The 22,012-nt window shown below is 44.0% G+C and overlaps 1 protein-coding gene across 2 annotated transcripts in view; it reads left to right on the forward strand.

Moving 5' to 3' along the window:
- The window catches only part of LOC136853384 (transmembrane protein 209), a 42,117-nt gene that overhangs the window by 16,851 nt on the left and 3,254 nt on the right, over nucleotides 1–22,012 (forward strand). For both annotated transcript variants that reach the window (XM_067128831.1, XM_067128832.1), the window contains 6 exons: nucleotides 3,925–4,090; nucleotides 5,703–5,834; nucleotides 6,190–6,308; nucleotides 8,476–8,655; nucleotides 9,724–9,882; nucleotides 10,300–10,452. In XM_067128831.1, coding sequence (XP_066984932.1) covers nucleotides 3,925–4,090; nucleotides 5,703–5,834; nucleotides 6,190–6,308; nucleotides 8,476–8,655; nucleotides 9,724–9,882; nucleotides 10,300–10,452 — 909 coding nt within the window. The remainder of the gene's footprint in view (nucleotides 1–3,924; nucleotides 4,091–5,702; nucleotides 5,835–6,189; nucleotides 6,309–8,475; nucleotides 8,656–9,723; nucleotides 9,883–10,299; nucleotides 10,453–22,012) is intronic.

Genomic DNA, 22,012 nt, shown 5'->3' on the forward strand with positions numbered 1-22,012 from the left:
GATGTTCTAGAATTTGGAATGGGGCAACATTGCCTGTTGAATGGGAATTAGAAGTCAAGGCTAAGATACCAAAGAAAGTTATCAAAGAAAGGTGACCTGACAAAGTGGTAACCATAGAGGCATTACATTTATATAGGTTGTAATGAAAATATCCTATATGCTTCTTCTCAGTAGGCTGGAGAAAGAAATTGATAAAAAGCTTTAAGATGAACAAGTTGGTTTTACAAAAGGCAGGAGTTTTATAGACCCAGTATTTGTGTTTATACCTTTTGTGCAGCAGTATATTGAATTTACAAATCCCCTTCTGATGTCTTCTGTTGATTTCAAGAAGCCATAATTTGACAGTTTCCGCAGACCAGGATTATGGAATGTATTGCATCACTATGGCATTGCTGTGAAATATGAAACCTAATTAAATTTATTCATGGCAGGGTTTTGATAAGTGAATTTACAGTAAATAGTGGGGTGCCACCAGGAAATGTTTTGCTTTCGTCATTTGCTGTTCTCATAGATTTTGTAATGAAAAAAGTAGTTGAAGATGTAAGGCAAGATTTAAATTGGGGTAAGGATAGAAACTTAGGATATGCAGATGATCCTGTCTTTGTCAGCAAAACACCACATGATTTACAATTCTTGCTGTATAGAGTGTATCATAAATCTAGAAAGATGGGACTCAAAGTAAACGTAAGAAAAACAAATGATGGCAACAGAATGGAGAGGATTAATGAGGTTGAATCTGTGAAATCTAGGAAAAAATTATATCCAGCACAGGTTCCCTCAAGTTGAAATTTAGTGAAAGACTGAGCCAGGCTGCATAAGATTTGGAAATTGAATAAGTTGAAATTGCTTTTGAAAGTGGAGTGATATATGAAAGCATAGTACAGCACACATTGCTATTCTGACGTGATTCATACATGACAGTGAAACTGTCTCAAAGATTTAGTTGATTTGATATTTAAACTTTCAAGAACATAGTAATCGATAGCAGCGCAATGTTATAAATATGTTGAGAGAAATTAAGGTGTTCCACATGTAGATGAGTTATGATGAAAGCCAGGTGGAGATGGTTTGTACATGTCCTTAACACAACCCCTGGGTACCAGAAGTTAGAAAAACCAGATGTGCTTGGATGAGAACTATGGGAAGGGAGACTGGAGGTAAATTGAGTCCTTTTGCATTACTTGGTGTTGTAGGCGATGATAATGATAGTGAGGATGAATTTCAACTTCATATATGAGAATATTCTTGTTAGTAAGTATGCAACAAATGATAGATGTAAACAAGCTTTGGTAAATAAGGCTTTCTTGTCAAGAGTATTGCTAGTCCTTTATTAAATACTGTTTGTTCTGAAGGGAATATGAACCTTCGCTTTCTTGGATGGAGTTCCTCGTGCAAGGTGCGCTTTGCCTGTCACTGACTTTATTAGAAAAACAAAATCCTGTCTAGTAGGCCTAGAGTCACTTATGACCTGAGCCAGCGTTACTTCCATTTTCGTTCTCAGCCATACCCACACACATTTGTCACTTCGTGCATCTCCCCATTTAGCTGAGATTTGTCTTTGTGTGCATCACATGCTCATGCCCTTTTGTGTTTTCCTGTGCAGGGTCGTTGGCCTCCCAGTGTCCTGTGCTCCTTCATTAGCAATTATAGTACGGTTTTTTTTTTATCTGAGGGGGCGACATTTGTGTGATTCTCTTTGTGCTTTCTTGAGCCACGTGGTGTGGCTCCCACATGTGTAATAGGTGGTTGATAAATTAGACAGATCTGCATTTCAGGGTTTTATTACAAAAATATAATATGAGGTGACTATTGTCTCAGGCAGAGTTTCCCCATGAATCTCTTGCAGTTCCATTCTCACGCACTCTTTCTTCACACAAAATCCACACACACACTGGTAACCAGTTGTGGTTTTCACAACTGCCACAAAGGTCAGTTTAATAACATAGTTTATATTAAAGATGATAAAAAGTTACTGGATGCTTAGGATGACACTGATGACCCCTCTGTGGCTGGAGGCAGAATGGTATGCAGACTTACTCCACCTTCTGACGGACATCCCAATGAAACTGCCTCACATCCCCACCCTTCTGGTTCAAGAACACAATGGGAGGTACCATCAGGCAGTAAGTGCCCTCCATCTTCATGGATGGAGGCTATCAAGAACTCTGCAAAAGATAGGATTTTCTAAGGTCGATGCCGGTGCCATCTCGGACACCCTTAAACCTTCATCTGTTGGATGTACCTGGGGAAATGGACTGTCTTCTGTAGTGTTTCTGTGTTGAGTGAAGTCCCTCTCTGTCACAGCAGTCAAGGGCTACAGAGCTGCCTTAGCCTAAGTTCAGGTTGAGGGGGATAGACCTTTCGAACACTAGGGAATTGTCTGTCATCATTAAGTGCTTTCAGAAGTGTCTACCATGAGATCTAGGGCCCCCTGAGTGGGACATAACTAAAGTCCTCTTTTGTGTGAGACTACCCCCTTACAAACCCCTGAAGAAGGTGTCAGATAGAGACCTGACATTGAATATCCTCCTCTCCCTTGCCTGGACCAAGAGAGTAGGAGAGCTGCGCGTCTTCTCATGCAATGCATCACGGTTGGTTGGTCTTCCCTCTCCCTGGAGTTCATCCTAGATTTTGTGGCAACCCAACAATCCTGGACCTGAAGTTTGAACATTTCTCAGTCTCGTCGTTGAAGGATTTCGTTGGGAATGAGGGAGATGAGATGGTTCTGTGCCCAGTCAGAGCCCTGAAATACTACTTGAAGCTTGCATCCCCCTCACAGGCCCACATGCAGGAGACTATTCATCAGCACAGGTCAGGAGAAGATAGAGAACAAGATCTCTTTCTGGATAAGTTAGGTCATAATAAGGGTGTACACTTCCATGGGAGGACGCAAACCTCCCCCCAGAGAAAATTAAGGTCTGTGATATCAGAGCCATAGGCCTCTCAGTGGCATTTAAAAAGAACCAATCCATCCTACAGGTTCTGAAAGTGGTTGTCCAGGAGAGACAGTCAACCTCCAATTCCTTTTACCTAGGGGACTTGGCTCACAAGTCATTGGACACATTTACCCTGAGTCTTGTAATGGCAGCTTAGCAGGTGGTGTAAGGACATCTAGCCCCAAAGGTGGAGGGGCTCCTCTTGGGAGGAGACCAGGAGCATCGTTTGGTGACCCAAGCTGGTGTGGTGAGTATGTAGACATGTTGTCCCATGTTTTAGTGAAGTGAGTTCTTTAGGAGGTAGACCGGTCAGTGAGGCGCAACACTGGCACACCAGGGAATGCCCACCTGCCACATTGGATAGATCAGCCTCCCACCCATTGGTGAGGCCCCATTTATGGAAGTGTAGGTTCATATTTCTGTTGGAACAAATACCAAGTTTTGAGAAGCAATTTGTATTTTTCCCAGGATGCTAACCTTGCTTTCCTGGGGAAGTTTACCCTCCTCTGTTGCCACTCATGGCCCCAGTCTCTCCCAGTCATGAAGGTGAATTGGAACTAGTCTCTCCCAGTCACAAAGGTGAATTGGAACGTAGGTAGGCTGATTCACAAAATGGAGAGTAAAGCCAGCTCAGGTCATGAGTGACTCATATAGGCCCTACTCGATAGGATTTTGATTTTTTAGTTAAAGTCAGCGACAGCCAAAGTGTGCCTTGCTCCATTTATGAAAGCATAGGTTTGTATCCTGAAAAAAATACAAATTACTTTGCAAAATTTTGGTATTTTGTAACATAATTTTTATATTGGTTTTATAAAATTATTTAGCATACCAATTTGACATGTAATCAGTATAATGGAAACCTAACCAGATTGCTAAAGAGCTGATTGCTTATCACCTAAATAGAGACAGCATAAGTAAGCGTGGGTTCTCATTACACAATATTAAGATTTTTTTTTTTTTTTTTTTTTTTTTTTTTCAAATTCCACAGCATCCGATGTTTTCAGCTTCGCAGATGTCAGATTCTCTTCTTAGCCAGCTGAACACCAGCGTTGGAAGCTCAGCATCTCCAAAAGTTGGTCCTCCCATTACTAATGAAGCAGGATTGCAAGAATACTTAACGCAGTACAAAGAAAAAGAGAAGTTGCGTCAGATCAGTGAGTTTGATACATATATTTCTTTTTCGTATTTTCAGTTAGAATCATTGAAGGGTACCATTCCTTAATTGGGGCCAGCTGGCAAATAAACATTAGAAATCTTTAAAAAACATTTGGCATATGACAAAGGTGACTGTAAAGTATTTCCTCCCACAAATCTTATTGTTATAGAGATTTCGTAAAACCACCCCCAAAAACAGGAGTGTATTATTCATGTTGGGTCAGTGCAGTATATTTTTACAAGAAATTATAATTATTTTTGTTATAGAAGTGAGGTTCCTTCTCAGTGTGAAGGCCAATAGCTTGTTAGCTGGTTGGTATGCAATGAGGGGGATGTGCGGAGTTGCTGACTCCATTCTCTTCTAGTGCACATGCAGGGTGACCACACTGGCCTCAGCCTTAATGGGACAAAACTCAGAGTACAAAATATTCCAGGGTGTCCAATTCATATTATGGAATAAATAACCAATGGTGTTCTCCAGTATGTATTTAACCCCAGATTACTATGTTACACATGGAAACACCACTAGGATACAAAACTCAAAAGCATTATTGTGTAAAGCAGTAATGAAGATTATAAATATGCTCACAATAATGAAAAACTTATTAATGCACCTTGAGCAAAAATCACATGTGTGACAATTACAAAAACTGTATCATAATTGAAGCAAATGAGATTAAAGTATATAAATACCAAAAATTGAGTAATATAGTCGATTCTTTCCATGAGATGAGTTGAAGGTTAACAAAACCTGCATATTATTGCTCAGGTAGGAAAAAATCCAGTACATTGAAAACCAAAAAAATTAAACTAACTAAAAAGTAAGAAAGAAATCAAACTTACTTCTCATGCACCTTACAAGATATAAAAAATTCCCAAACAATACGAGAAAGATATGGGAATTCTGTTCAGCAATTGACAGCAGTACTGCAGTTAGGCTTTGTCAAAGACACTAGAAAGAAAAGAAGTGAGAAGTTATACGGATGTTCTTTTTTAGTAGGGAATAAAACTTATAAATTTGCAAGTGAGTAGCAATGGCTGCTGTGACCAGGATAAATCACAGGGCACTCAGGATTCTCTAGTTTACTTTTGGAGGATTCATGCAGGGTGGATCATAGTTAATTTAGGGGCACCAACATTGCCACAGTAACCACATTCCCAAATTTGGTCCTGAGTGAAGATGAAAGCTATTTCGGACTGTTTCTTGAACAAGTGCATTGTGCCTCATATTGTCCTTTGGAGTGAACTGCGTTATGGTAGTTTGTCAGTTGTCACAGCTTGCAGCTGATGAAGGTGGGAGAGAGAAAGTAGGAAATAGAGAATGTGTGTGTGTGTGTGTGTGTTAGACAGAAGACAATGTCTTATATATTTGAAGAGCACAAATGTGGTCTGTATATGAGTGATTTGTATACATGGTGCAAGGAACAAATCCTGTGTGAGATGGAAAAGATATTAAAAGTATGAGAAAGAAGAATATCAAAGGACATAACACTGGCAGTTGAGGAGATTCAGTAATAATAATTATAGAAGTAATAGGGTCGACCAAAGTTAATTATACTAAGGTCAGGTAAGAAAAAGGTTTTTTATATACCTGTTTTATCTCCTTTTCAGTGTCTCAAGCAGAAAGTAACAACAGCATGAATAGCTCTTTGTGGGCTTATGGGACATCTCCTCACTCACAACTGTCAGATTATGGCAATGTTCTGCGAAAGAATGTATATCAGGGGGCTACTAAAGATGCAGGTATCTTGGATATTCTTTTAGGTTTACAATACTTGTTTAATTTTTACAGGGTGGGTCTTGACAGTGAATTAAAGGTTTTGTATGATGCTGTTCAATTTTCACATTTTATATGTAATCCATGAAAATAATTTTGTGTTTTTATGATAGGGGTAAAGATTACAGGATTGCTTTACTAACCCAAAACAATTTTTAAACTGTTTCCATGTAGTAATTGCTAAAATCAGCAGAATTTCATGATGTTGTTGTTTTGACAAATATTTTTATATTACTGTCAGGTGTCAGTGGAATTTAGGAAGTTGAGCGTTAAGTGACAATAAAGATTTGGTAATGAATTTGGAAATTTTCAACTTTACAGACCAGGAAACAAATTCTGCTGATAGCAAAAATGATGATATCAAAGCATCAAACCTGTCAAGCTCTAGTGTGGGTAAGATTTGGCGGAAGAGGAATGTGACCCCTGAGGAACTGTTTCAGGTAAGTATAAGTAAAAGAACATAATTTCAAGAAGGAATAATTCTTCTGACTGACATTTTTTCCCTGTAGAGTGTCCAGTGATAAAACGTACAACATTGAAGAAGCTACCTTTGGTGCTTGATTATCTGAAATATTTAACTAATCCTCCTTAAGGTAAGGGGAGATTTTACGTGGATGGCACGATTAGGATTATTAGTACTTGTTGAGCAGGGGAGATATAGTACATTCTTCATGGAGTACTGACTGAATGCAAGTGGATCATTCACATTTCAGTTAGGTTTGGCCTTTCCTCTTTCGTTTCCATTTGTATATTACTTCAGCTGTTGAACAGAGCTTCATATTTTAATGTCACGACCACCCAGTCGTCTTCCATAGCGTACAAATCAGTTTGTGTGCTCACCTCTAAGCCAAGGGGAGGCACTCGTAGTGGCTATATGGTGAGAAGCTTTCAATTATTTGGATAGTTGTGTTATGTTGATCAATGTAAAGTTGGCTTCAGAAGTTTTATTTCACATCGTGGCAAGGATTCTGGCCACTTTTTCTTAAATAACATTTCTTTTTTGTTAAGTAAATGCATATTTTGTAAAGGGTTCATGTTTAGTGACTTTGTTGCACAGGCAGAATTGTCAACAGCTTCTCATTTATTGAATGAAGGATATTACCAGTTATTTTGTAGAGTTGCCATATGCCTCCTTAGCTTGCAGTGATTAGTACCAAAATTCAAGCAGCTGACTTGACAATAGAGCTCTTGATTATCAATAATGGACTGAAGTCAAATACATAGATAGAATCCCAACTCAGGTTACAGAGATGAGATTCTAATGTTAATGAAAAGCTGAGGGTTTTCACTGTGCTTTTGAATCCTCTCCAAATAGGTACTGTATTTACAAGTTGAAAGCTCTGAACCCCACTGTCTCTATATTATGAAAATACTAAGGTGGGCAAACCAACTAAGAGGCTTTGTCCAAAGAGATACTTATTTAAATATTCATCTTCATTCTATCTAGTTAGAGCAGATTAGCAGAATGAAACTGTAAATGCAAAGATTAGAAGTTCTATAGTACTGAAGCCTTCCATCTTGGATTGTTTAAGGTCTGAGAGAGAGGGTGGGCCGGTGAACTGAGGTAGTAGGCTCAATCAGCTGATTCTGAGAACGTAAAAATTACAAATGGCTGGACGGTCGTTTTTTATACATATGATGATAATAGATCAGTACTGTATAATAATACAGTACAAATGGATTCTGTAAGTGAAATAAAATTTTATTGATATTTTACTGTGTTGACATTAATATTAATATTTAATATTTGGAAATTAGTAAATCATTGTAACATAGTTATGGACGCACTCATTTGTATGAGTCGTAAACTTTTTGAAGTTTTAGTTTCGTATGTTTATGTTTATGACACAATAATTCATATTTCATGAAAGGATATGTGCAGTACTGAGAGAGAGAGAGAAGTTCTACAGTGAGGCACATTTGCTGCATATTGGTGGTGCTGTTCAGCAAGTCTGGTTGCTCTTAAACAACAATAAAATTTTGGAAGTTTAACCTTTTACCTTTTGCTTTTCTCATAAATGATCCCATAATTAAGCTGGTTGCTAATAAATATATCAGGTTAAAATAAGAGTAGTTGCAGGTTTTAGGTTTTCCTGCTAACTTTTGCTGTATACAGGCAGTCCCCGGTTTACGACGGTTCCGGCTTACGACGTTCCGAGGTTACGACGCTTTTCAAATATATTCATCAGAAATTATTTCCCGGCTTACGACGCATGTTCCGAGGTTACGACGCGTCGTACGCCGATCCGACGGAAGAAATTTGGCCCCAAAACGCCAGAATAATCATAATTTGAAGGTTTTTTTTGATGTAAAACTCAATAATAATGCAGTTTACGTCATTTTCAATGCACCCAGAGCATTAAAAGTAAGGTTTTCTTATGATTTTTGACAATTTTCGACGATTTTCCGGTTTACGACAATTTTCGGGTTACGACGCGGCGCAAGAACGGAACCCCCGTCGTAAACCGGGGACTGCCTGTATAGTGGACAGCCTTGATTCAGTTAGGGTTAAGTACTGTATAGAATTCAGTTTGCTCTATGTAAGTCAAACAAAATTTATTTATAATTTATGTTCTTTTAAGGCAATGGTAAATTTTTTTTATCCAGTTTACAGAAAACTTACGAATTTGGATGTCAGCAAATCTTCTGGTCCCTCTAGTGAAAGACATCGATGCTACAAACAAGGCTTTAGGAGCAGCAGCACCTGAAATTCAGATTGGATCGGTTGGTGTCGATAAGCTGAAAAAGACAGCTCAAAATATCAGTGGTGTGAAGCAGTTAGGAGATGTAAGTATTGTGGTCCTGTACATTATATTGTATACAGTAATGTAGTGCATGTGATTTTTAATGGTTAGATAGCAAGATAAAGGCATCCAGAAAATAAGGTAACATTTAGAGGTATTGAACAGCAAGACTGAAGAAAGGAAGTGGAAAATTAGGTAAAGTAAAAGGCTGAAAAGTGGATGCAACTAGGGACTGAAGACGCTGCAAACACCCTTTAGTAAAGCCTACAGTGTGCCACTTGAAGTGACAGCACTACTTTCCTTTGGGAATACAAGAGAAAGGGTGAATTCACAATCAACAGCTCAAAGGAATCCCTCATTGCCAACCAGAACAGTGCAGTGCAAAAGCTCCATTTTCATTGGCTCATCTGTTACAAGATCTGGATAATTACTATCGGCCACCTTGAGGAGTTGGAAGAGGAGTCGCAATAATGTTATCCAGCTTCACATGAAAATTTGGGTTGAGGCCACCTAACTGGGTTGGGATATGGACCATCTCAATTTTGATTTCTGATATATATTTTATGGAAATTGAATTTTTAGACTGATCATATAAGCTAAGCTTTCTAACTTGGTAAACTATATGGTAATATATGTAATGGACAGTTCATTCCAGTGCATTTTATATTTAAAATCAGAAGGAAATTGAGGATTTGCTTACTGAGGTGATTGTTCTTTTGTACATCTTTGATAAAGAGCAATGATATAGTTTTTCCTTCATAGCACATGAAACTTGACAGTTTACTGTAAGCCAGGATTCATATGGTCCTTTGTACTGGTACAGAAATATACAAATAATTTATTTTCAATTTGTAAACTTGGACTGTTGAAAGAGTAGCCCTCAACTTAGTAGATGTTAACTATAATTCTATATAATTTCTAGCATAATCTTAATAATACTTTAGACCTATTCATTTTAAGAAATATACCATAATTTGTCGAAAAGGTACTCAAGCAAATACCATCATAATTATATAGCTGATAAGTGAAAAAGTCTGGTAAGCGGAGGTCTTTAAGTTGGTGGGATACTATATTTTGAAATTGTATGAAAATTTTTTCATTTTATTGGCAGATTGTCCCATTCCTTGACGTCACAGTACATCAAGATTATTTGGTCCATCGTTTACGAGAATTAAGTGTTGGTGGTGCTATATCTGCTTATCGATGGAATGGAGGCAGTTCCACTTTTAATGGTAAACCATGGAAAGATGAATATCCTACTGACACTGCCGTGAGTATTGAAATTAAAATAGACCTGTGTCTTAGAAACACATTTCAATTTCAAAAATTATGTTGCAGTAAAAACAAAACAGAATAAATTAATTACTGATAAAGGTGATATGAAGATACCCTGTGAACAATTTTGATTGTATATACTTGTACAAGAATTTAGAAAATAAATTTGTGTTCTTAAATGATAGAACTTTCTCATTTACTTTTACACAATAGGGTATGAACATGTCATGCGTTTTAGCCGACCAGTGAGTGAGTTAGTTTGTTAAAGACATGATAAATCAGGTATATTTGTAAACTGTTTTTACTTTTACACAATAGGGTATGAACATGTCATGCGTTCCAGCAGACCAATGAGTGAGTTAGCTTGTTAACGACATGATAAATCAGGTATAATTGTAAATTGTTTTCACAGATACTGTTGCATTTGTTTGCCATGTATATGGATCGTCAGTTGCCTCCTGACATACAACAACCGGAGGGTCGTATGTTTTCCAGCACTCATATAGTGAAAGCCCCGGAGAAACCAAATAAACCATCTAACATACCATTGCTGTACCTGAGCCAGGTATGTATATTTGAGTGTTAAGTGGGTGTTGTAGGTGGACTGCCTACACTTCTTTAGAGAAACCAAAATATCGTGAAGCATAAGTTAGATTTCGAATGTTGTCACTTTTCCTCAATTTTATTCTATATCTCATTTCAAGCTGGAAAATAATGTTCTCTGCATCAGGTCATTTTCATTTAAATCTTTCCAGCATTAATTTATTTCACACTGTTTTCTAGCCAGTAAGTTCCTTTTCATCATTGTCTATAGAATAGAGCTTTATTTTTGCAAGGGAAATAGTGAATCCAGCTAATGGCTGTTTTGCATGTTTTGTAAATATTTATGCATGATGTCATTCACTAGCTGATTACTGGTAAGTTTAGGAGTGACGCATTAGTTTTGCTTTAATTTTTAATAACAATGAAAATGTTAGCTGAATGAATAAATAAAAAATTTACACAAAGGCTATTTTATACATCGGTAGGTAACAAATTGATTGCCAAGGAAGTATGTCAACCACATTTTCAGTGTGAATTTGGAATGTCTGATTTGTGTGGAAATTTGAAATGGCATGGTGTATTATCTCAAATTCTGTTCACCATGTTACAAATTATTCATATTGAGCATAAAAACATTTCAAATTTAAAGTAAGTTGTGTTTTTCTTAACATACAAACATGAAGGTCTTTGCTTACTGTAGGGTTTTGCCTGTGAATACGAGCTGAAATGTCCGTTAACTTTCAAACAAGGTTGTTAGTCTCCAACAGTAGGGGCGAAGCCCTGACCACTTGTCGGTCTGCACTCCACTTTGCCTTTCGGCCCAGGTATCAGAATGAGGGGTGGCTTAGGTGGGCCGTAAATGTAAACCTTCAGGTTTGTATGTTAGGAAAAATACAAATTACTTTAAAATTTGCAATTTGTTTCTACACAAATACAAACCTTCGGTCTTTACATAGGAGACTTAGCCTTTGGAGGGTGGATTCTGGGTAAGTCTCTGAACTGACTGGAAGTTCTACCCACCCGGGAAAACTTCCTGGTGTCGAAGAACTGAGGAAGGAGTCCCAAGCCTCTGGTCTGTTGAACATAAATGAAATTATGATTTGTTCATGAAACTTACCTGTCAGATATATATATAGCTGTATTCTCCGAAGGTCCGACAGAATTTCAAATTTCGCGGCACACGCAGTGGCCGGTCAGGTGGTTAGTACCCATTCCCGCCGCTGGGAGGCGGGTATCAGGAACCATTCCCATTTTCCATTCAGATTTTCTCTGTCGCCGGTGTTGTCAACAACTGTTGTCTGCACCTCCGTCATAGGATTTGCTTTTTTCTTGAGTATCTCATTGTCTTTTGGTATTTTGACTTTGGATCGGTAGATCGGCATACGCTTTTTTGACTTTTCTTTGAGTTTTGCTTTAGATTATCATTATGTCTGGGTCTAGCTCTGCTAGTTACCGTGCGTGTGTGATGTCTGAATGTAAGGTGAGGTTGCCGAAAGCTGCGGTTGACCCTCACACTGTATGTTCTAACTGTAGGAAGCATATATGCATGTTGAATGATAGGTGTAATGAATGTGCTTCTTTGTCTGAAAATGAATGGAGAGCGTATGATAAATATGTGAGGAAGTTGGAGCGTGATCGACTGAGGAGGTCTTCCTCCAGGAGTGCTTCTCTTTGGGAAGTGTTGATGTCGGCCCTAACTCCCTGTACCTTTAGATCCTAACCCTGTGGTTTTGTCTCCTGCCCTGAGATCGTGCCAGTGGAGACTAATATGCTTTCGCTATGATGGAATCGATTCGTGCATTAGAATCTAAGGTGTCAGCTCTCCAAGATAAGTGTTGTGAAGTGACTAGTGCCCAGTGCAGTGGAGGGGGCGTCAGACCGCCCCATCATGCCTCTAGGCCTGGACCTCTGCTGGACTCCCAGGACTCAGGGAGAGAGCATGTCGAAAGCCGAAGGAGGGTGACGGGAACCCCCACCGGTCTGGCGTCCTTCGGCAGGTCCTGAAGACGTTTCCCAGGCTGCCCAGGTGCGAACTGCGTGTTCGGGTCCTGAAGGACTGCTTCTCGTCTTCTGACACGTCCTCCCACGCAGGGGTTGGAACCGTCAGATAGACTCTCGCCCTCTTAAGAGAAGCTTTAGGGAGGAGGGCGCTTCACGCCCTCTCTCTCTACTCTGTGCTCCTCGCCAGAGTTTGTGGATCGTTCCCCCCGCAAAAGAAGTACCGGACGTCATCCGAAGAAGACGTTTTTGAGCGCCCAAGAGCTCTCCCTCCTCAAGAGAAGAGGATTAGGGCGCCCCTCGTCCTTCTGCCTCTAGGTTCCGTAATTCTCCAGAGAGAGGCGTCACCAACGAGGACCCTTATTGCCTCCATGCAGCAGCAACTCTCCTCTTTCATTGCAGAGAGAGTCCAGGTCCGATCCTCGTCGAAAAGGATGTTAGACTTCCAGTGAAGAGATCTAGGCGTTCTCCTTCTCCTGCTCCTCGTTCGTCACCTTCGTCTGCTTCGCCTGCTCGTCGTGGAAGGAACCCTAGACTCGTCCCGGAGGGGGTGTTGGGGAGGATCGCCGTGGCGTCACCCCAGGGCGCCCTCCCCTCCCTTCTCGTTCTAGACGTCATGTTCACCTTTTTGTTGATGACGCTTTCGTCAGGCTCCTGGCGTTTGTCATGCTGCCAGACGTGGCGCTCTAAGGGGCGATCCAGACGTTCGTCATGCTGCCAGACGTGGCGCCGGTTGGGCGCTCAAGAAGCTCGTCATGCTGCCAGACGTGACGCCCGATGGACGTTTTTGACTCCCTTCAAGACGCTCCACCTGCCGTTGCTGTCGGTTCTCGTGTGGTTCCTGGTTCTCCAGCTGCTTTGCACGCCAGTTCCTCTTCCAAGCAGAGGTCCCTGCGGCGTGTTTCCTCTCCAACTTCTCTCTGCTCTTCCCCCGCCCGATGTTGGAGATAGACTCAGGTCTCGGAGTCTGAAGATGAGATTAAGGATCAGTCCTCGTCGTCGGACTACCAGATTCTCGCAAGCTGTTGAAGGAATTGTTTCCTGACAAGTTTCTGCCGGCAGTACCTCTCTCCCCTCCTTCTTCTCAACTGACTTCGACTAAGTCTAGGAAAGCCCCGGATTTCTGAAGATGACTAAATCGCTCTCCACTAAGCGGGCCTTCAAGAAAGTCCATTTGTGGATGGACTCCCATAAAGCTCAAGGAAAGTCTTCTTTAAGCCCTTCCCCTTCAAGACTCTCGGGAAAAGCGGCGATGTGGTATGAGACCGGAGAAGACTTAGGCTTACGTCTTCCTTCCTCATCTAAGGGAGACTTCGCCTCTCTCGTTGATTCGAGTAGGAGGTCTCATCTGTCGACGGCCAAGATTCCCTGGACTCTTACGGAGATGGACCATCTTTTGAAGGGCCTTTTCAAGACGATAGAAGTTTTCAACTTCCTTGACTGGTGTCTTGGAGCTTTGGACCTTAAGTCTCGGAGTCAGGACTCGATCTCCTTGTCGGACCTTTTGAGCATCTTGTCTTGTATGGACAAGGCGGTTCGAGATGGTTCTGACGAATTGGCCTCGCACTTTTATGACTGGAGTGCTCAAGAAGAGGTCTCTATTCTGCGGTTTCGCTACGAAGTCCGTCTCCTTGGCACAGAAAGGAGAACTGTTGTTTGCTCCCCTTTCCAGTCATCTTTTCCCGGCTTCGATGGTAAAGGACATCGCTGCAAGCTTACAAGAGAAGACCACACAGGACCTGTTGGCTCAGTCATCGAAGCGCCCTGCGGTTCCCGTGACCTCGACGACGTCAAACCGTCAACATTCACCCAAGATGAAGAAGCCCTTTCGTGCCGGATCATCCTCAAAGCCTTCTTCTCGAGGAAAGAACCTCTCGAGAGGTAAAGCCCTTGCTAGAGGTAGGGGCAAGAAGTGATGTGATTCTCCTCCAGATACCGGTGGGTGCCAGGCTTCTTGCGTTTTCCGAAGCCTGGAAAGTGAGAGGGGCAGACAGTTGGTCCCTTTCGGTTTTAGAGAAAGGATACAAGATCCCTTTCCTTTCTCCCCCTCCCTTAAGCCTTTCGCCCTTGGACCTCTCTCCGTCGTACGGTCCAGAAAAACAAGAGATCCTGTACGACCTGCTGCGGCAAATGCTCGTCAAGAGAGCAGTAGAACAGGTCTTAGACCTGAATTCCCCGGGCTTCTACAACAGGCTGTTCCTGGTCCCGAAACAGTCGGGAAGTTGGAGACCTGTGCTGGATGTCAGCAGCCTGAACCGCTTCGTCGCGAAAGAAACTTTCAAGATGGAGACGGCGCAGTCTGTTCTAGGAGCCTTAAGACCAGGGGATTGGATGGTATCCTCGACCTTCAGGACGCGTGATTTCCACGTGCCGATACATCCTCAGTCAAGGAAGTTCCTGAGGTTCGTCTTGAGGGGAAAGGTGTATCAATTCAGAGCTCTCTGCTTTGGCCTGTCCACAGCTCCCATGATTTTCACCGTCATCATGAGGAATGTAGCAAGGTGGCTGCATCTGGCAGGCGTCGTGTGTCGCTCTACTTGGACGACTGGCTGATTCGGCGTCATCGAGGGAGAGGTGTCTGGAGGATCTTCAAGCAACTTTGAACCTGACGAAGGAACTCGGCCTGCTGGTCAACTTCGAAAAGTCACACCTGACCCCAACTCAGTCCATCGTGTATCTGGGGATTCAGATGGACTCAGTGGCTTTTCGGGCTTTTCCGTCCCGAACGTCAACAGCTGTGCTACGGAAAAGTCCTGGCCTTCCTAGGGAAAGAAACATGTTCGGTGAGGGAGTGGATGAGTCTGCTGGGGACCATTTCCTCACTGGAAAAGTTTGTTTCCCTAGGGAGACTACATCTCAGGCCTCTTCAGTTCTTCCTGCAAGACAACTGGGAAGACAAGGAAAAGCTCGAGTTGTCTCTCAAACTTTCCCTCAAGTGAAGGAGCATCTCAGGTGGTGGTTGGATCCTCGAAGCTCTCAGAAGGCGTGTCTCTCAGCCTTCCGAACCCCGACCTAGTGTTGTTCTCCGGCGCGTCAATGTCGGGTGGGGAGCAACACTGGGCAAGAGAGAAGTGTCAGGCATCTGGAGGGGGGAACAGGTGACCTGGCATATCAATATGAAAGAATTAGGGGCGATTTTTCTAGCCCTTCGATTCTTCAAGATCAAGTGTCGATCGCACAGTCCAGGTAAACGCGGACAATACCACTGCTCTAGCTTACCTGAAAAAGCAGGGAGGCACTCATTCTCGTTCCTGTTACGTTCTTGCGAAAGAGATCCTGTTGTGGGCGAGTTCCAGGAACGTTACGATCCTGACGAGGTTTGTAGCAGGCGTTCAGAACGTGAGAGCGGACCTGCTAAGTCGCCGTCATCAACTGCTCCCGACAGAGTGGACTCTGAACCAGGAGGTGTGCCAAAAACTGTGGGGTTTATGGGGTCGTCCCTTAGTAGACCTGTTTGCAACATCAAAAAACAACAGGCTTCCGCTCTACTGCTCTCCTGTCCTGGATCCAGGAGCAGTATCAATAGACGCCCTTCTTTGGGACTGGTCTCGTCTGGACCTTTACGCTTTCCCTCCCTTCAAGATCCTGGGAGAAGTGGTCAGGAAGTTAGCGTCGTCGCAAGATACGAGGATGACTCTGATCGCTCCGTATTGGCCTTACAAGGAGTGGTTCCCGGAGGTAATGTCGCTTCTGGTAGACTTTCCAAGGGTGTTGCCTCTTCGTCCAGATCTACTCAGACAGCCCCACTTCGAACGATACCATCAAAACCTCTCCGCTCTCGGTCTGACTGCGTTCAGACTATCGAAATGCTGGCGAGAGCGAGGTTTTTCAAGCAGGTGGCAAGAGCGATCGCGAGAGCCAGGAGAACATCCTCGATCGCAGTTTACCAGTCGAAGTGGGCCGTATTTCGGCAGTGGTGTACTCGCAGAGGGATTTCCTCTTCCTCGACCACTGTGAGCCAGATTGCAGACTTCCTTCTTTTCCTTAGGGAAGTTCCGAAGCTGGCAGTCTCTACTATTAAGGGATATAAGAGTATGTTGTCGGCGGTCTTTCGGCACAGAGGATTAGATATCGCCAACAATACGGACCTACATGACCTCATTAGGTCGTTCGAGACGACTAAGGTGCCTCAGTTTTTGGTTCCATCTTGGAATTTGGACGTAGTTCTTAAGTTCCTGATGCAAAGCCCTTTTGAACCCCTTCATGCTGCTTCTTTGAGGGACTTAACAAAGAAGACTTTATTTTTAGTTGCTCTCGCTACTGCAAAGAGAATCAGTGAGATTCATGCAATATCTAAGTCAATTGGTTTTAAAGGAGACGATGCGGTGTGTTCTCTCCAACCGTCGTTTCTTGCCAAGAATGAGAACCCGTCTCACCCCTGGCCCAAGTCCTTTGAATTGAAAGGTTTGGCGGGTATTCTGGGTCAGGAACCAGAAAGACTGCTATGCCCTGTTCGGGCTCTAAAGTTCTACTTGGACAAGACAAAAGAGTCGAGAGGTCTTGCGGATAGGTTATGGTGCTCGGTGAGAAGACCTGACGTCCCCATGTCAAAGAATGCGCTGGCTTTCTTCTTGAGGTCCACCATTCAAGAAGCGCATAAGAGTTGTCAGGAGAGTGACTTCGAACTTTTGAAAGTTAAAGCGCATGAGGTTCGGGCTGTTGCAACGTCAGTAGCCTTTCAAAAGAACATGGCTCTGAACGATATTATGAATGCCACCTATTGGAGAAGTCATTCTGTGTTCGCCTCTCATTACCTAAAGGACGTAAGAACAGTGTATGAGTCTTGCTGTTCATTGGGACCTTACGTTTCGGCTGGTACGATCTTGGGAGGAGGAGGCAGTACCCATCCTATCCTTTAATGTATGGTTAGGAATAGTTTTTAAAATTTTTTGGTTGTGTTTTTATGGTTGTGGGTAGACTGTGGGGGCAGTCTTCCCTTTCCTTAGTTTTTAACTAGTCACGATGTTTGGTAGGTCAGGTGGTTATTTTTGTCTCTTTGCTTCCTTCTTGAGGGCTACGATCTGGGCACATAGTGGTCACGTCCCCGTTGACAGATCGTCTGGAACTCTCCAACCTTATAGGTCTCTACCTCGTTGGAAACTCCAGTAAAGCAGGCGCAGACTTGGGTGACAGTAATCACGAAGTCAGCTATGCTAAAAGGTAAGGAACCAAGATGTGTAATCATCTACATTGTTTTGTTTCTCAATCCTATGCTGTCTCTGCCCACCGCCAATGGTGCGATTCAGCTATATATATATCTGACAGGTAAGTTTCATGAACAAAATGATATTTTAATGATAAAATAAGGTTTGTTCATACTTACCTGGCAGATATATATTCGTAGTGCCCACCCTCCTCCCCTCAGGAGACAACGGCACTATGAAAATCTGAATGGAAAATGGGAATGGTTCCTGATACCCGCCTCCCAGCGGCGGGAATGGGTACTAACCACCTGACCGGCCACTGCGTGTGCCGCGAAATTTGAAATTCTGTCGGACCTTCGGAGAATACAGCTATATATATATCTGCCAGGTAAGTATGAACAAACCTTATTTTATCATTAAAATATCATGTTTGTGCCATTATTCCAAAGAAAAAGGATTGAATGAACCCATATGTCAGAGACAATAAAAGGCTAATGGAACTAATAGGTTTATTTTGTTGTCAACCCCTCTCTCCCCTTGCTAGATAGAGGGGGAAGACTTGCATCTAACAATCTACTCTAGGCTATAGACAGGGTACTCGGTTATCCAGACTCACTGCATGACATGGCAGTCCAGCATGTGACAGCTCACCACTCGCCTCTCTGTCCTATGACACCTTGGGTGAGATGCTACCTGTCCCTCTAGGGGAGCCAGGTTAGCTACACAACTTGTTGAACCACCACCACAAGACCCAAGGAAAATGTGTCCAAGGACCTATGGGCAACGTCCCGAAGGTAGAAGGACGTGAATGTGGTTTGTCAAGACCACACAGGTTCTTCCGGAATGTGAGGGATGGACCAATGCTCGTAACCTCATGAGCTCTTACACAGAACACACTCCCGTCCACCTCGTCAGACGTAGAGTACACTCACTTGATTGTCTCACAAAGCCAGAAAGAAAACTCGTTTTTGGACACCTTTTTTGGTCGAGCCAGTACTAACGAAGTGTCATCGACACTCAGGCCTGAGATGTTGAGTCCTCAGAAGATAGTACCGCAGCACCCTAACTGGACACAGTAGCATCTCATCTTGATCGCCACCAATAAAGTCCTCTAGGGTGGGGATCAAAAAGGACTCAACTCTGGCATCGGGGGACTGACAGATTCTGAATCTGTGCTACAAATTCCAGGACAAACTCGAGCGTGACAGATCCCCATCCCCTCGAGCGTTTAACATTGAAGGAAAGGCCATGTAGCTCGCCAACTCTCTTCACTGATGCTAGGGCGAGCAAGGAAACAGTCTTGAAGGCCAGATTCCTGTCTGGTGACTCATAAAGGCTTGTAGGGTGCACGAGTCAGGCTCCGCAAGATGAAAGTCACGTTCCACTCAACAGCATGGAGATCTCCCAAGAGGAAGAGAGATCGATATCCTTCAAGCGAAGGACTTGACCAAGGGCAGCTCTGTAGCCCTTTACTGCTGAAACAGAGAGAAGCTCCTCTCGGCGAAGAAAGACGAGAAAGTCCGCTACCTGCTGAAGAGTAGCTCTGACCTGAGAAATACTCCGTTGATGACACCATCAACAGAAGACGGCTCATTGCCCCTGGTACACAGCTGCAGAGGATTTGTGAAGTTCTTCAGACATCTCTGTCGCTGTGTGACAAGAAAACCTCTCACTCGCAAGAGACACTGGATAGAGGCTTGAAGTGTTAGTCCTCTCACAGCCTGGTGATACCTCCCTACGTGTGGCTGGCACAGTCTGCGGGAGTCTCTCTTGGTACCTAGAAAGTAGAGCTAGCAGGTCCAGATACCACTCGGCATGTGGTCACTTGGGAGCCACCAGGGTCGTCCTGAGATTCAGGGTGTTGATCACCCGATGATTCAGACAAAATGGAGGAAAGGCATAGGCCTCAAGTTTGTCCCATGGGTGCTGGAAGGCGTCTTTGATTGCTGCCCATGGGTCCAGCACAATCGAACAGAACACCAACAGTTTTCTATTGTGATGGGTTGCAAAGAGGTCTATCGTTGGGAGGCCCCAAAGGACGAATAATCTTATGCTATGTTTGGGTGTAGTGACCACTCTGTCCCTATCACTCGACCCTGGCAACTGAGTTTGTCTGCTGCTACATTCTGGGTGCCTGGCTGACAGCTTTACTGGGTGTGTTACCACCCACTTGTGCACCTGCACCACCAACATTTGGAGCTTGTTGACGTATGTCACTACCATGGTACTGTATTGTCACTCATCAGCACCATGGAGTGCCCCATCACCCAATCCTGAAACTCTTGCAGAGCCAAAAATGCTGCATTGAGTTCCAGAATATTGGTGTGGAGGTGTCTGCTGTTTCAGTTCCACACACCTGAAACCAGCAACTCTTCCAGGTGCGCACCCCATCCCTTGGTTGATGCATCCAAGAACAGAAGTACTTGGGTAGGGGAGTGCCTAATGACACTCTCTATCAAGAGGTCCTGGAACAAATGCGGCCAAGAGCTCACCAGGGCTAGCCATTCCTTGAGACACCTCAGAAGTCGTATCCCGTGTGAATGGGCCCAAGCTGAGACTAGGGTGAACACTCACGTGAACACCTGGGGAGCAGTTGAGAGCCCAAAACAAAGTGCCCTGAACTGGGACAACATCTCCCCGAGGGTAAAGGGGAGGTACTTGAGAGAGGACTGGTGGATGGGTATTTGAAAATATGAATCCTTGAAGTCCACTGAAAGCATGAAGTCGGACTCCTGATGGCACCAAGTACTGACCTTACCATTGCCGTCTTGAACCAAGTCTGGCGAATGAACCGGTTCGTGGAAGAGAAATCTATGACTGGTCTCCAACCACCTGTAGTCTTCTTTATGAGATAAAGAAGGCTGTAAAACCCCGGAGACTGATCTGTCATGACTACAGCGCCTTTCTTCAGCATCGCCTTCACCTCTTCCCACAGGCGAGGTCCTTCAGCGAGCTGGGAACGTAAGTCTGGAAGTGGACCGGAATGTTGGTGAGGGGTGGCAGGAACTTAAAGGGTAGTAGAAATCTTACCCAAAGGACATGCACTACCCAGGTTTCTACTCTGTATCGCTGCCATGTTGCCCAATGGCTCGGCAGGTACCTCCCCACCAACGGCAGCAAACAGGGAGAAACGCCGCCCCTACCGTAGGACAGGCAGGGCGCTGAAAAGGGTGTGGCTGCTCATCTTTCCTACCAGGGGCAGAAGTAGTCTGGGTGTTCCTGTGGTGGCCTGTGGAAGCCAGGGACCTCCTGGGACCCAAAGGCCAGCTTGACCCGAAGGTTGGGCTGCAGTGCCACACGAAGACCCAGAGGTCTTGGCCATTTCCTGGTGAACAAGCATGTCATTATTTTCGATCCTTAGCCAGTCCACCGTGGCCTCCACCTCTCCTCTAGGGAAGAGGGAAGTGGAACCCAGTACCAGTCTGTTCATGAGTGCCAATGCTGACTCCGAACTGATGAACCAGGTGACCTGAGATAACACAGTGTCTCTTCTCTTGAGCACCAGGTTTGCCCACGGGTTAGCGGTCCGGTGGGCTAGGTAGGAGATGGCCATACCTCCAGACAACATCAGTCTACTGAATGTGGCTTCCTCCTCAGAATTACAAGACCCCGAAGAGGAAGAAGCAATTTTCGCCACTGCAAGGGACCAGAGGTCAATCCAGGAAACCGTCTGGAATGCTGCCATGGCAGTTGATTCCATTGCTGGTGCCTTCTGCTGTGAAAGGGAAACTTTCTGCACAGAGGCAGTCCAGCAACAGCCCTGGACACAGACGAACTAAGTCTGGGTCAACCTGTTTTGTCAGCAAAGGCTTTTGAGGGATTGTATTATTTAGTGAGTGAGAGGCTGAGAAATGTCTTGCACAATCAGCTAGACGTAAGTGAGTTTTCCTGCCCAGATCCAAGAGATTTCACCTGGTCCAAGACACCTTTGGCAAGTTGTGACCATGGCAAGCCCATCGAGACTGGGTTCCTTTTGGGGTCCCCAAAAAGCCTCGATGGCTGAAAGCCACGGTCTCTTCCCCAAGATCGTTAAACTGCTGTATCAAGTGGACGATCTCCAAAAAACTCCTCTGCAACTTGGGTGTGTCCAAGTGCTTGGGCAAGGGCCCTCAAGCCCTTCCAGGTCACGGTCTTCCCGGGTTACTCCCTCTGCAGGAGAGGGATGCTCGCCAGCGCCACCTGGTGATCTCTCTACCACTTGAGCACAGGACTGGTCCGGCCTGAGGACTGAACCCAGAACATATGCTTCCATTGTCGGGCTGAGATGGGAGCATGAACGGTCCTGGCCCCGAACCCTAGGCCTGTCTGGCTCCCGGAAAACCCTGTGGAGGAGGAGGGGATAGGTGAGAGATCCCTAGCACTCTTACCGGACTTGCAAGAGGCCGAAGCCCTGGCAGGTGAGTAAGGCTGTTGGCGGTTTTCAACAAGCGGTGACGAAGG

The sequence above is a fragment of the Macrobrachium rosenbergii genome, chromosome 27 (genome assembly GCF_040412425.1).
Source record: "Macrobrachium rosenbergii isolate ZJJX-2024 chromosome 27, ASM4041242v1, whole genome shotgun sequence".
NCBI classification, from domain to species: domain Eukaryota; kingdom Metazoa; phylum Arthropoda; class Malacostraca; order Decapoda; family Palaemonidae; genus Macrobrachium; species Macrobrachium rosenbergii.